Consider the following 15,694-nt stretch of genomic DNA (forward strand, 5'->3'; position numbering starts at 1 on the left):
AGCTTCTGAAATCCAACTGAGGACAAGAAATCCACTGTATGACTCAATAATTGGATTGAAAGTTTTGCAACTGAGTTATCTGGACAGAAACACAGCTCACATGGATGCTTCTGTACAGAGAAACTCCACTGCAAACCACTATGTGTGCTTGAAATAGATGACCTCTCTATTTCCTGAATCAAAGCAAGAAAGTCACCAAAATTCCCAGCTCCACACTGTAATAAAGGGATGCAAATCAATTTCTGGTGACTCCTACATCACATGACTTGAAGGAGATTACCATTCCCAGTTCTCCACCTTTTACTTGGGGACTTGACTTGAGTTCTGTCTGCCACCCAGACACAACTGTTCACAAGAAACTAAATGCTGTTTGTTTGTATAATTTCTCACTGTGCAGTCGTTGGTCTTTCTGTGCTGCCTCTGTCCTGTGTTGAGGCTGTTGAATGAGTTGGTATTACATTAATGAAAGCATTTTAAGTGTGGTTAATGCTGCTAGATGCCATATTTTAAAATGTTTTGTGAAATCAAAGTAAAATATTCTCCTGTGGTTCGTGGCTCAAATACCAGTACAATGACTTAATTGGAATTCTTGTGCAGTGCTTGGGTCTCTGCCAGTTAATGACCCATTGCTGCAGTCTGCACAGGCAAATTACCCCTTCTGTCCGGCTCTTTGAGCTGATGGACTTCTGCCCAAGTAATGGCTGCAGGCTTCTATTCTCAGCTGGCACGGACCCCAGTGCGACCATAAACATCCCTGAGAGGATCATAATATGATATATTGGACAGATTCTGGAATGCCTCACAGTAACAGACCGCCGAGCAATTCTGCTGAAGTCAGTGACTTTGGCAGTGGTGTAGCTGAAAGAAGAAACTGGTCCCTACACTGTTGCTTCCTCAAGTACTGAAGCACTTACAGGCTATTAGGCACCCTGAACCCTTTGTCAAACACTCCAAATAGTTTTTATTTTTGTTCTGGTTTTGAATTGTTGCATTGTCTCTTCCTTCTACAGGATTTTCCATTCTTCAGGCAATTATGGAAGCAGCGGTTCAGAACAACTGGCAAGTGACAGCCAGATCTGTAGGAAGCATAAAGGATGTTCAGGAGTTCAGAAGAATCATAGAGGAGATGGACAGACGGCAAGAAAAGAGATACTTAATTGACTGCGAAGTAGACAGAATCAACACCATTTTGGAACAGGTATAAATGCTTTTGAGCAATTGTGACCTTTCTGTGACAGACATTGTTAGTGTTTCCTGAATTATCTGTTTCTAGAAGATAATGAATTATCCATTGAGATATTCGAGTTCCAACAACTGGCCAGTTACCTAGTAAAAATATCTCAGTGATACTTATAGTTGGTGGCAGCACTTACATGTAACCTACCAGGAAATGTCTCTGTGATATTTTTTCCCAAATCTTAATAATGAATTATTTTTTAAGTAGGTTAGGAACCTAGAACTTCAGCTGCCTGAGTAGTGGTACTGGCATCAGAGTGGCGGTACTGGCATCAGAGCTACTTGTAGGAGTTGCAAGACAGGTGCAGTTTGTTAAGTGGCCATGAAACAGGAAATAAAAAGCCAGTGAAGTAGTTTTGAATCATATTAAAGAATTCCCAAATGGAAATATAGCTAATGAAATATTCAGCTGATAGTCCAATAGACTCATTAGCACTTTTTAGTACATAAAGCCCTTCCCTCTGCACAGCCAGGACTGCTGACAGGCTTAAATTGTGGGTGATAGAGTCTAAACACCTTTACTGGGGAAGATGCATTTCTGGGTGATTGTTTTGCTATTGCGTGGCAATTCACTTCCATTAATACTGGAAAACCCTGTAATTATTGCAACTTCATAAATTTAACTTGTGGGTTTATAGGACAGAATAGATCAAAACTAACATTTAAATTTCATGAAGCATTAGTGTATTTCTTAGAAATGTTGTATCGTAAACTAGGAGGAAGCTGACCTCACTGCCATAAACCCTGGGAGGTGCAAAATCTGTATTCACTGAGTTCCTTCTCAAAATACTTGGTTCCTGTCAAGCCTTAAGGTGAATCACTGAGGGCCAGTCAGTGGGGACTGAGCCACTGTCATCACGGGCAGGTCCCTCCTCTGCTGGGTAGGGAGGGCAGCAGGAAGGAAAGAGGTGCTCAGGAGAACAAAGCACAGCTCAGGAGAACAAAGCACAAACTGATGCTAGTCTGTAATTCTGACAGCTGGTATGGTTGTGATACTAGCACATAGCATTGCATTTTACATGGCATTTTTAGTCATTATGGCAAGAGCTCTCTTCCAGCAAAGTGTAAGATACTTCTTTGTTATTTCCTTTCATTTGCTCCTGTTCTTGGAAATGATGCAAAACCCCATACCCACGGCCCTCTTTTCTGAAAATGATGCAGGAGAGCACTCCTGAGCCAAGCTTAAATAGCTCGTTGGGTCCGCTCTCAGCTGAGGAACAGGCCTTTTTGTTGGATCTTTCTAACTCAATTTACAATTTTTCTTTCATTTTCTTATATTGTGCAAGTGAAAGAAAAAAAAAAAAATTAATTAAACCATCCCAGTGCCTAAAATGAAAGCAATATACCAAGCAAACCACATAGCAAAAAAATTGGCCAACTCTCTTCCTCTGCGAGCATTCTGAATTCAAACAAAATTAAGTTGTAATTTTCTTAAATGTTTGAATCAGCTTTCTCTCAGTGTGATTAGCATCTGTGTCACTAAAGATTTGCTACTGGGGCCTCCTGAGTTTCGCCAAACTCCACAAGACACTGCAAAGTACTCACGCTTTTGCATTAGGGCCTTTCTGTTGTCATTTTGTTAGTGCATGTAGCCCATCTCTGTACTGTTAAATGACTCTCTTTCTGTATGATGCCCACAACTTCATTTACCAAAAATTTTGACATTTCCATGAAAACTTGATCCTAAATTATCTCAAATATTTCTAAAAAAATCTCGACATTTTCTTGCAGTTGGATTTTAGGACTGTATGAACTAGTTTCAGTCAATCAGTTCAACACTCTCAGTTCATTGTTTTGCAAGCAAATCCTGTAGACATTTTCAGACATAAATATTATGTCATATATGTCACCCCATTGATATAATATCACTATTTAATTTCATTGAAGATACTCATAAGCAAAAATATTTAAATTTGAAGTATCAAAAATAGATTTAGAACTTTTTGTTTAGGAAAACTGAGCTAGATAGTAAACTAAATGTTTACTACTGAGATATATAGTCTAGTATTAATATATTTTTAGCAGTCTTACAAGCAGATTCCAGTTATGGAGCACTTTTTAATGAGTATTGTCCCATTTCTTTTACTAGACCATTCACTTGACAAAGAATTGCCCAAGCAGATCCCAGGCTGGTGCCTCTGATGCTAAAAATATCTTCTGGCAACAATTTCCAGAGTTGTTTTTTTTAATCTGATAATGAAAAGCAATTACTTCAATTTCTGCTGGGAAAGTCAGTAATGGTGGACCCCAGGTTGAGAGCTGAACAACTAATGGGTTTAGGCTTTTCCTTCCATCTCCTCTGCTTACCTCATTATCTTCTCATAAAGTAGTTTAAAAATCTCACAAATATGTGTGATACTTCAATCCAACCAGCTAGTTTGCTCAAGGGAGTGGTGTCTTCTTTATAGCCAACTGCCTTTGCTGATAGCATACCATTGAAGGGAAAGATAACTTTGGATTTGCATACTTCAAATCTAGTGTTATATTGCAATTTAGAAAGTCGCATTGGTGCTCAGCTGAGGGGCAGTTACATTTGAGCATGTTAACAGGTGACTTTGAAGAGCTTTTTTTCCCCAATGAGAACACGGGGAAGCCAAGACTCTATACAGGTTATGGCAAAGTGCTCATGGACAAACGCTGGCCCACAGAGGGCTGCTATAGGTTGCTGCAGCCCAGCTGCCTTTCCATCCCTCTCCCTTTTTGACCTCCTCAGGGGCACATTTTCAAGGGTCAACCATCCCATCACCTCTTGGGATGCCTCCTTCCAGAGTTTACTGCAGTAACTGTGGGGATGTGTGGCACCTGCCATTTCATTTTCTCAGGGGCAACAGGGGCATTTGCCAGTGACCATGGATTTTAGAAGCTTAAATAGGACTTAATCAAGAACAAAAGTCATAGCAGAAATAAGGACTGTAAACCACTAACTAGACAGTCCACACACGTGAGTTTGCTATCAGACTTTTGGGCTCTTGGCCAGGCCATCTGGCAAGCTTGTCAGTTCTCTGCTCCTGAAACCATGTATCATGTTGGTGCTTGGATTAAATAAGAGTGATCTCCTCTCCTGTATCAAGGCTGGTCAGTGTGTGCAGTTCTCTTCCTTTGTTGCTTTTTTCAACCAGTTCAAGCCAGGGTATGCTTCTCTTCCAAAAGTGTAGGTTTATCTAAAGACAATTACACATCTAAGATCACATCTTCAGAGACATCAGGTCCTGGTTGAATATTCTGTACCTTCCTCCAGCAACATGCAGACATGTGAGTGAGTGACCTTGAGTATTCTATGTGTCATCTGGCACATCTGTATGTGTCTAGATTTCCAAGATCTGAAACCTACCATGCAAAGTATTTACCTTCTGAGGTCTGCCTGGTTCCCAGGAAAGCATCTCTCTCTCAGCTGTCTGCCCCTGGTATGTAAATGTAAGGAGGGGAAAGAGGATGCCTCAGCTCCTACTCTACCTGGGTAACCTGTTTTGTGCCAGGTTTCACCCTGCAGCACATCTGGTTTCATTCCCCTTTAAAATAATCTTCTGGGGGGTCCCATATTGTGTCCTAGAGGTGGGTACCCTGCCCAAATCACCTCTGGCCCTGTCTCTTCGCTGCAGAGTAAGGAGAAGCAGAGACATTAATTGTCATTCCATAAGTTACTATCTGTTTGTTCACTTGCCCTGTAGGTCTATAACCATGGAGCATGTGGATCCATATCCCTCCTTCCACAACAGAACATTTCAAATTTAACCATCTAGTGGCCTCTCAAGCGTACAGATAGCAACACTTATGTCGTGCAAAATTCATAAGCTCCCCACACTTCTTGTCCCTTGATGCTAAAATATTCCAGTATTCCTTCACAGATAGACACAATATTTTGTTCTCATAAACAGAAGAACATTTTCTTCTGAGAACTAACAGTAAGCTTTAGCCTGTTCAACCGTGTATGTAGAGACATGTTTTTGAGTTAAGAAATACGTTTTTCTTATTCTCAAGACAACAAGTTGTATTTCAAACTAGAGTGGCTTTGTGTCCATTTAGAAGAAAATCTCCTGAGGGAAAATAAGGAGGAAGAAACTCCATTCAGAATCAAAATGATGAAACTTTACAAAAGACCTGCTTATTCCAGAGACTGCATGTTTTTGTCAAAAGGACACTATCTCCAAACATTAGTCATAAAGGTTAGGCTCCAAGGCAATCTCAGTATTGAGCAGAGGCATCTGGCAAAGCAGAAGCAATATTACAGTATAGAATGCAGTCCCCAAAATTTTACAATGACAGTCAAACTGTCAAAGAAGACTTGAAGTAAAACATCCATGGGATTAAGAAGGCTAATCTGATTGACTGAACTCTGTCCAGTGCAAGCACGGACTATGACTTGACATTTGAGTCTGAAATTTTGAGATTAGGAAGATGGTTTTTAGGTTCTTGGTGCAGCCACCTCTGCAGAGATATTCAGATCTCAGAGGTGTGTGCTTGCTGCACAACAGCTTTCACATTTTGGGTGTCATAAGATTAAATAAAAAATGGCAGAATTTGATTGACCAGTAGTCATTAAAAACAAAACAAAACAAAAACTAGGAAAAATGTGAGTGAAAAAATCAGTGCCGCTTTTATGCAAGCTCCCTGGTTTATGTGTTATATTATGAACAGTCTGGTATGGGTTTGTCCATGTTCTCTGTAGCAATTCAAAGTTTAATAGCTGCCTATAACCACAGTTGGATGCTTGAAGGAGGAGCAGAGCTCTGGGTGGCTTCAGCATCTGCTTTGCTGATGCACCCTGGTGATGCCCTGTCCTCTGGAAGCCCCATGCTGCAGGGAGCAGAGCCTGTGGGCCACTGCCTGCCCCGGGCTTGGTGCCACTGCCATGACACAGCCCCACCACAGCCTCTGCTGGAGCAGTGGTGAGGGCTCAGCTGAGACTCCAACGGTGTCTCATCTGTACAATGTTGTGTAATGTCACGCAGGAACTGGTACAGTTCATTTTTGCGTTCATATTAACTAGAAACTTAACATTTAGGACATTTCTTCATTAGATGCCCATAAGTGGTGTTGAAACCAGGATCTGAAGCAGACTGAAAGGTCACTTCTTTCCCTTCCCATCCAGACAGTTTCAGTAGCTCACAGGTCCATATGGACGTGTGGGGAGGAAAGGGGAATTACTTCTGTCAGTCACCCTCAGGACCCCAACTAGCAGAAGGTAAGTAAAAAATGGGCATATGTCAAAAGCTACAGCAGGACCTTACGGGGCCTGCTCCTGTCAGCTGTAAAACTAAAAAATGGCCAGAGATTAACTGCTGAAGCAGAGAGAAGTAACATCTTGGGTTAATCTGCCCTACCCATTGCACATTTTGCACCTACCTGAGGAGAGAATTTCTAGCTTGTAAATAGTCGAGTCTCTTCAAAGCTGTCCTCCAGACTTCATAAAGCAAGACAGGTTCCAAATGACAGGAATTTAAGAGTATTAGTCATCCTGCAGAATGACTGAGGTAATGGCACACAGAACTTAAAAGTGCTCCAAAGACATTAAAGCACAGTTTTAAATGTATCTGATCAGTAATAATAATAATTAATTCAAAATGTCTCACCATGAATGTGCAGGCTGCTGTGTGCAGGAGGCGGCTGCCAAGCAACTCTGGTATCTCATGCCAGAGGCAAATGAACCTGAAGTCACCATTAGACTTTTTATTTTTCTGTGATGATAGCAATTACTCATTTTATGTTTTCTGAAAATTCATGGGATATAAATGCACACAGCAGTGCACACACGTGCATCTGCTTTTTATCTTTTTACCACAACATTTGTACTATGCTTTTATGCAGTTACAGGCCTATTTATATGGCAACCTCTGCATTGCCGTTAAGTGTACCAAAATCCTCTCAGTTATACTACTGCGAGTGTGGAGTCAATCATTATCCTGAACAGTGTACAATATTTAAATTTATATTGTTGTGCTCATAAAGAGATTGTATTTGCTTTGAAATTCAGTTAATAGGTAGTTGTAAAAGCACAGTGTGCTGCATAGTTCTCCTTTCCTTGCAGCTTTTCAGAGCACAGAGTTAGTGTCTGGGTGTTTACCCTTAGAATGCCTTATGAGGGTCCCACTCATTATTTAGCCTGTGTCCACATCATATGAGCTGCTTCTGCAGCTGGCACAAATTGTTACCTGTGTTAACAGTCTCAGCAGAAAAGTTGAGCCTCAGGCCATCAGCAATAACCCCTCACTCCCCAGTATGCACTGATGCTTCTGATGCCATACCTGGACTGTGAGGAGAGGATCTGCTCCTCCGTTAGCTGTGCTGGTATTTTTCAAAAACAACATTCACAAGAAGTCTTTTAAAGATACAGAGTATTTGAAGGAAAAGGAGAGCTGGCTGGAATTTTCTCAATGTGTGATCTCCTGAGTTTTTTGTCCCACTGCTTTTGTCTGTCTCCCCATCCCTAACAGCTCTGGGAATATTTTTCACCTCTTCTAAGCCCCTGACTGATTTTAAAGTTTGTCTCACACATCTCCTCTAGGTTTTAAAAATTAGTGTTGTATAGAAGTTGCTTTGTTACAGTCCTAGCATTTAATGTGGTTCTTTCTTCTCCATATAAAAGATAAACCCTTTCATCTTCACAGACATTACCTTAATTTCTGCATCTGTCTCTCAAATAGTTTATTGCTTGAAACTCTGCTTCTAACCAAAGGCTTTCCTTAATTAGTTTCCAAGGCAACCATCTTGGCCACAGTTCAAATGAACCAACTGCAGGGAGAGGAAGGAAACACACTATCAAAATGAATAGTAATAGCACAATACCACAGTGCAAACAGGCATTGTACATCACCAGAGACAGTGTGATAGTTCTGGTGTCTCATAAGTTCATTAACAAGTGAAGAAGTCCTAACTCAGTAAAAGAAAAACCACAATAGAGCATATGTCTTATTTTTTCACAGCTGACTTAGGATTAATGGCTTTGGTGTGATATGAATCACATTTCTGGTGGAGGAGGAGAACCAGTGGTGCTTTCCAGGGCCCCTCATGCACCAAGATGTTCCCAAGTGCATTTCGTAGAGCACTGCTGCACTGCAGATCACTTAGCAAGATTTTCGCAGTGGGGAGCACCCCACTGTGCTTTTTCAGCCCAGATACTTGTGGTACAGTATATAAGGCATTAGTAACTGAAAGCTGCAGCCTTGCAGGGGGAAGTCCCTAAATATGAGGTCTCTAAGGCATTTGTACATTAGCAAAAAGTTCTTCACTATGGGGGTGGGGGATCACTGGAACAGGTTGCCTAGAGAGGTGGGTGGAGGCACCCCTGGAGACATTCTAGGTCAGGTTTGATGAGGCTCTGAGTAATCTGTTCTAGTTGAAGATGTCCCTGCTTATTGTAGGGGGCTGGACTAGATGACCTTTATAGGTCCTTTCCAATCCAGTAAGTTCTATGATTCTAAGTGTGATCCAGAGCTATGGTGCAGTTGTTCTGGGCTACAAATGGCTTTGAATCTGTGGCAAATAATATGGAAAAGTATCATCCCGATGCAAATCACTCACTGTAATTATACATTCATACATGATTCCTATCTCTTATCCCACCTTCATACCAGTGCAATTCCACTGGTCTCTGTGGAGCAGATTAAAGCTACCGGGGTAGCCTGAGGTAAACTTATAAAGAATCAGGCTTTATAAAGTCATCAACTAAACCTTAAGTACAAACTCATTCCACAGTATTCAACCAGTAAGATGGAAAAATGTAGCAATTTTAGAAGGAGCTCATGTTCCCAGGCTTTAAAAAATCCCATGTTACTAAATTAAATTTATTTGTGCCATAACATGGGCATGCACGTGTAGGTATAATGGCACACGTACTACTGCAAGCTTATTCTTCCAAAACATGTAATGAATAAAATTATCAACAATATACATAGACCCTTAAAAATACCCTGAGTATCTGCTGTTAGGGGGGAATGCATGTAAAGAATCAGAAAGGAAAAATATTGCTATAACTTTTATTACCTCAGAGGAATAAAATGGCCTCCCTTGCTGCATACATAGACTAAGTCTAGTAAAAATAAATTAACTCTTCAGAATCTCTTTTAGTTCATGGTTTATGCACCAACTTCTATGGGGAATATTGCAGAGCAATGTTTATGGTGAAGCAGAATAAGCCTTTCAGACTCCTTCAAAGCATTGAAAAGAGCAAATCGAATGCAATTCTGGGCACAGTAAAATTTTATTTATAATAAAAACTAACCTTGTTTTTTTTCTAGAGGAAATTTTGTGGATTTCTTTTTTTTCTCAATTTCATAGGGCATTTTAAAAGGAAAAGTAAAAATAAAGAGTGGCTACTGTTCAATATTTCTGGTCTGCTTGAAGGCAATTCTCTGCAGTACCAAACCCCTTCCAAAAGATTCTCCTGTGAGCACTGGGACTGAATAACTGCGACACTTCTGGGTTATATCCAAATAATTGTTTGAAGTGATCCTGACATGCGGTAATGGTTTATATAAGCAGAATCCTGTTTCTAAGGACTCCTATTCAATTCCAGGAGTAATAGTGGGATTTTACTCAGACATGCTGATGGGAGATGTGGAGAAAATGGGAAATGTATGTATTTTTAAAATGAAAAATGTGTTCCTCAGTTTGCTTAGTATCTACCTTTCTTCCCCCAATGGATACACAACCTTTTATATTTTGAACAGTTAAGATTGAAGGAGTTTTAGTTTTCCTGTGGGTTATGAGAAGAAGAAATGAGCATTGTTTATGATTATCTGTGGTTGCAAAAGTGTGCTCTTAAGAATGTTTAACGTGGAGGTTCCTGGTATCAAAAGCCAAAAAGGTCAATTAGTTACCATCTCCTATGTAATGCTAAGATCACTAAAGAACTGCTTGGTAATGACATAGATGTGCCTTCAAACTGTATGACAGTGCTGAAGCACCTGTGATTCCTGCAGAAAGTTTGGAAAAGTAAGGATGAATGTAAGATCTTTGTGAAATAGGTGTTGTGATACTTAGTGAAGGATGCTAGTCTGGAAGTCAGTTTAGATAGTGCTGATTTTGGTATACCTGATGTGGACTTGGAGGTCTACAATGAGAGCACTCACAACTGATGATAAGCAAGGAGGCAGCCTAAGTAAAGAGAGCAGATGTGAAGTTGGAGATGATGTTCTTGACCACGTTACATGGGATAGGAGCTGGATGCATTGAAGACTGAAGGAAATTTAACCATTAATGTTTCTAGGGAGAGGCAATCAATTCTAACAGTAAAACCAGGTGCACTTGTTGGCTTAACTTTTCTGAGCTAAGAATTGACTAAGAAATACTAAGAGATACTCCTGTCTTTTGAAAGGTGGTTGTGTGTCAGTGAATAGAATGTGATGTTTACTGAGAAGCTTACCCAGCTGAGCAGTTAACATCGAGTCCTGAGCAAAACCTCATGTCTCTTTTCAGAGGCGAATCATAGAATACCAGGTTGGAAGCATAAGGTTTATTTCCACAGGGCCTGGACTGATGATTAAGAGTGGCACTTGAGGGGGTGAGATGCAAGATAGATGAGTATTTCAGAACTTATCAGAAGCTGTAGGAAGACAGAATACAGAGAGGATCTTCTTTGTAAACCTTTTCTATCATCTAATATAAATTTCGGTTTATGTGGAATCTTTGGGAAGAGTTATGTAGAGAAACAGAAGCTGGAGAAATCCAAATACACTACCAAGTCAGTTGGCTTCAAAAAAATCATTCAAGCTTTGATGACACCAGCACATCAAAAAGCTTCAGATTCAAGTAATGGTTGAACATCATACCAAAAAAATGGTGTCAAATCAGAGAGCATAACCCAAATCCCTTGATGGCATGGTTGATGACCTTCTGGTAGTGTCTGACCTTAGAAGGATCACAGCCAAGAAAGGAGGAGGAAGAGAGAACACCATACTAGCAGATCTAGAAGATTAAACCAATGACATTTAATCTTCCATAGCATTGTTTGTCAGTGTCCAATTTAAAAAAAACTGACATTCAACACAAAAAGCTTACTGTGATTTGAAATTTCCTGTACACATTTGGTTTTTGGTTGTTTTTTATGAGATCTGAAGTTCTACGTGAAATTTCAGGTGAGTTTTAAACTTAAGATTTCAGAGAGGCTTGAGAAAGTACTGGAGCCTCAGTGAAATTACCTTGGATGTAAAATCACTCCTTTATGAGCATTTTTCAAGGGAGCATCTTTCTCAAAGAATATACTAGAACTGTATAGAAAATTAAAATATGGCCTCCTTCCTAAAACGACACGTGTGTAGAAATTATTACTGCAGAGTAACATATTTAATTAAGTAATTTAGTTCCCATAAATACAGCTGTATAAATTCCTCCAGATCACAACTGGATTTTTACTTTATTAATCTCACTCAAGGAGCTAAAGAATTCACTAATTAAAAATTTCTACAACACATAAATCTCTTCAAGGAAGCTTGCTGGGAACAAGTATCTCCTCTTGATAACATCTTAGCAAAATCAAGGGCAAAGGCCTTGACAATTTTGGGTATCCCTTTGATATGCTACAAAGAATTTGTGTTATGATTGTTTCTCCTATATCTGATCTTGTTTTAAGTGAAATAGCTTAAAATGATGAAGGGGGTAAGTTTTGTGTGATTTTGGAGGTCATTGTATTGAAGGACATGACTTGTGAAGAGGGATGCAGTCCTGAGAGATATAACACACTTCTCATCTGTCTAAACAAAGAAGAGATTTTAATATACCAAAAAGTTTAATGAATTTTATTCAGCTTAAAGAGTAAATTGTGATTATGAATGTCAGTACCAGGGATCATAAAAGTCTTCATCTCAGTGTCCTCCAGGGTCTGAGGTTTTGCAATACAGTATGTCCTTTAACAGTGACTGTGCCAGATGACTTTATCTGACAATATGGCTAAAATCACACCAAGGAAATCACACCAAGGAAAATTAATTTTGGCAAATTGCTTCAGGGCACAGAAAATTCACTGAAAACTTTGTCATCACAGTAAAAGAATCATGCCCTCAGAACTTACGTTGCAGTTTGTAATTTTTTTCCTAATAATTTATAATGTAATCTTCTATGCACAAATCAAATGCATATTCCACTACACAATCTTCAACCAGCAAATGTCAGATTAGTTATGGGAACTTTCAGATGCTGCGTTTAATTACCCCCCAAGGACCAACATGCACAAGCATCATCTCTCTGGAGATGTCCTACAAGTAAAATTTCTCTCTTGATGTGACTGTCATCAAGGAGAGAGGCAAGGGGGAAAAGGGCACAAGAAGGGGGGCAGAGAGGGAAAATCTGTACCAGAATGCTTGAGAGGCATCTCAAATCTCTGCTTTCACCATGCATATTTTTGTCCCCTTTTTCTAGGAGATTCCTGTTCTCTAGGAAATTGTCTCCCATGAGAGATACATTGCAGAAGAGCCAAAAGCTCTTTGAAGAATGTTTTATAAGTTGAAAGAAATTATCTCGATACTGTGCTATAGAGGGAAGTAGGATTTTGGCTATGAGGTGTAGTCACAGATGTACAAGGGGGCAGTTGCATTGAAGTGAAATTCTTAGGTCCATATACTGCACAAAAATACAAAAATCCAGAAGTTGGGACTGTGTATGGATTTGTGACATTCCCTAAAGGACATGAAGCTTCTGAAATGGGGGATTAATTACTCTCAACTATATATGCAGTTATTTTTATCTGCAACAAGTAATAACATGTGTAGCATCTTCATCTTAATATTTAATACATTCTTCATTTAATATTTAACTCAAATTTAATACAGTGCTCATTCTTCATTTGAATGAAATAATTGTTTACTGCATATTTTACAGCATCATAATCCCTTGTGGCCACATTCTCATCCCATTAGTAATAAGTGAATAAATAAATAGTCTTCCCTGGGCTTGCACTGCTGTTACAGTCATGAGGTTTTGACCCTTTTTATGAAGCAAGCCACTTCTACCAAACATGGAAATTGCTTTATTTCCATGGAATTACAGGCAGGACAAGTATCACTGGCTTGGCCGTGAAAGACCACCACTAGCTGTGCTGTATCTTCTGCCACTGCACAATTGCAGTTGCTTTGGAACCTCATATGTTTCTGATTGTGGTTTAGGTGTGATGCAAAATCATTACACCAAAAAAAGCTATTTTTTTATAAGTTTACTCAGAGAAGATTGAGCCTTGTCTATTGTTTATAGCCCTCAAAGGGAACTCACTCTTTCTGCAGGTGCTCGTGGAAAACAGAGGAGTGGGCACTGCAGTCTTACAGTATAATGGATCTCCTGAGGGTACAAGGGATCTTATTTTTACTGCAACATCTGGTGAGATGAGAAAATCCTGCTTACATTTCAGGAGAGCTTTTATTTTCTATTCTCCTCCAGTTAATCCTACTCCTAAATTTACATGACAAGGGGTGACCTGTGCAAAGGAAATATAGTGAGGAAAGATTATGTACGGCTGTCAAATGCTATTGCACCTTTGCCCAGATGAGGACACTGTAGAAGTGCCGTGAACTGACCCCAGAGCTGACAGTGCAGTGCCTGCCAGCCCCATGGGCAGCTCCCCACTGCCACGAGGGTCTGCAGGAGTGGGAGGGAGGCTGGCCAGAAGAAGAGACTCTTTTCCATCTGACAGGCTTCTTCAATGTGTGCTTGCATGGTAGAAACAGAACTGAGATGCAGTAGGTTGCAGGAGACATTCCAGATAAGCTAAACATCCTTGCTAACCTGCTGACAAGAACTTTTTGGGCTTTGATTTCAGCTTTTATTGAACTAATTGGACTGTCACCCTGACACTCAGTTCCTCTGCTTTCTTAAGTGTGTCCTGAAGGCCAAATTAGGCAGTGCCACTGGTTCAATAGGGTGCTGCATCACAGGGCACAACTTCTAAATCATTCAATTCAGTATCAGGCATGAGCTGCTGAGATCTGAGGTAACCTTGGAGTAACGCCTTCATCAGAACAGAAATGTTGTTGATAGGCATAGAATCTAGAGAACACCTGACCTGACACAGGAGGGAAGACAGTATGCTCCACTGCAATTTAGACTTGCCAGACAGTTGTTGCCATGCTTGAGATAGCAAGTGCTTGTTATCCATGCTGTTCCCACAAAGTGCAGTCAACACTGATAGCTGATGCTGACGATGCTGTTGACATCTTTGTACACCTGAGTCCATGTATCTGTTTTGCTTGTTTGCTGCTGAAAAGAAAGAATCATGCCATCACATCTGGCATTTGCACACTGCTTTGAAGGCAAAGGTATCATAATTTTATTTCTATAGCAAGGTATAAAGGCAAAATACTGCTCAACTGGAGGTAGCTAAGCTCTCCTGTCCTCAGAAGCTTACAAGAAGACTTAAAATTCAGTAGAAATTCTTGAAGTCAAACATGGACTTTCTGCAAAAGTGGATGGCAAATAGATGCATGAATAACCTCAAGAAAGACAACAAAATCCTTCTTTTACTCTGAGCTTATAGGAAATCTTGTTTTTCTTGCAGTCTTTTTAAAACCTAGGAAAGAAGAGTTTTAGAGTGAAACTACCTCATTGTTCCCAGATATGGTTGCGATGGGAAGGCACATTGCAGCAGATCAGATCTCTGCCTGTCATTCCATTGAAGTGGCACATTTCGGCCACTTGTCAGGTATGAAAAGCACAGTAAAAATCCTTAGACCTTCTTTTTGGCAATACTGCCTGTCAGCATCAGTATTTTATGTTATGGAAAGATCTAATAGATTCACAAAATACCAGGGTTTTGAGCTGTAGATAAGGGCATCTGTGCTTTTGTGATCTAATTTTTTTCTTTCTTTTTTTCATTTATAAGTAAAGGATGATAAATAACTTTGATAAAATAGCCTGAACTGACCAGATGGCAGTGGATTCCAAATGAAGGGCAGATGAGCTCCAAGCAGGTATTAATTGGCCATGGTAGTTGTCACCGCTGCCAAAATCATGATAGCTGCTTTTCTGGATAAAAGTGCAAGCATATCCTCTTTGATTGTACTTTTCAATGACTCTTGAAAATGGGAGCCCACAGAGGCAGTCAGGTGAACTTAAAACTGACTGAACTGCTGGTCTCAGAGGTTGTAATCAGCAAAACAAAGGCCTGCTGGAGGCCAGTTACTCTTTGGAAGTACCCTAAGAATACTGGGGCTAATACTGCTTAACTTCTCTATTAAGGACCTGAAAGTTACGAGCGCACTGTCAGCAGGTTTGCAGGTGATACCAAATTAGGAGTGTTTGATACACCAGGTTTTTGTGCTGCAATACTTTGCCAGGCTGGTGAAGTGGACAGGGAGGAACCTCAAGAAGTTCAACAAAAGGAAATGCAAAGCCCTGCACCTGGAGAATAATAACCCCGAGCACCAGAACAGACTGGACAGAGACTTCCTGGTTGGAAAGGAGCTCTGCAGAGGAGGAGCTCGGGGTCCTGGCAGAAAAGTTGAGCACAAGCCAGCACTGCAGTCTCACAGCAAAGAAG

The 15,694-nt window shown here is 40.2% G+C and overlaps 1 protein-coding gene across 5 annotated transcripts in view; it reads left to right on the forward strand.

Annotated features, from left to right (window-relative positions):
* The window catches only part of GRIA3 (glutamate ionotropic receptor AMPA type subunit 3), a 146,225-nt gene that overhangs the window by 63,034 nt on the left and 67,497 nt on the right, over positions 1–15,694 (forward strand). For all 5 annotated transcript variants that reach the window (XR_007890714.1, XM_051630707.1, XM_051630706.1 and 2 more), the window contains exon 4: positions 1,011–1,198. Coding sequence is in view for 4 of the 5 variants with exons in the window: in XM_051630707.1 (XP_051486667.1) it covers positions 1,011–1,198 (188 nt within the window). In the remaining variant the exon portion in view is untranslated. The remainder of the gene's footprint in view (positions 1–1,010; positions 1,199–15,694) is intronic.

This window comes from Apus apus, chromosome 12 (assembly GCF_020740795.1).
Source record: "Apus apus isolate bApuApu2 chromosome 12, bApuApu2.pri.cur, whole genome shotgun sequence".
Taxonomy (NCBI): domain Eukaryota; kingdom Metazoa; phylum Chordata; class Aves; order Apodiformes; family Apodidae; genus Apus; species Apus apus.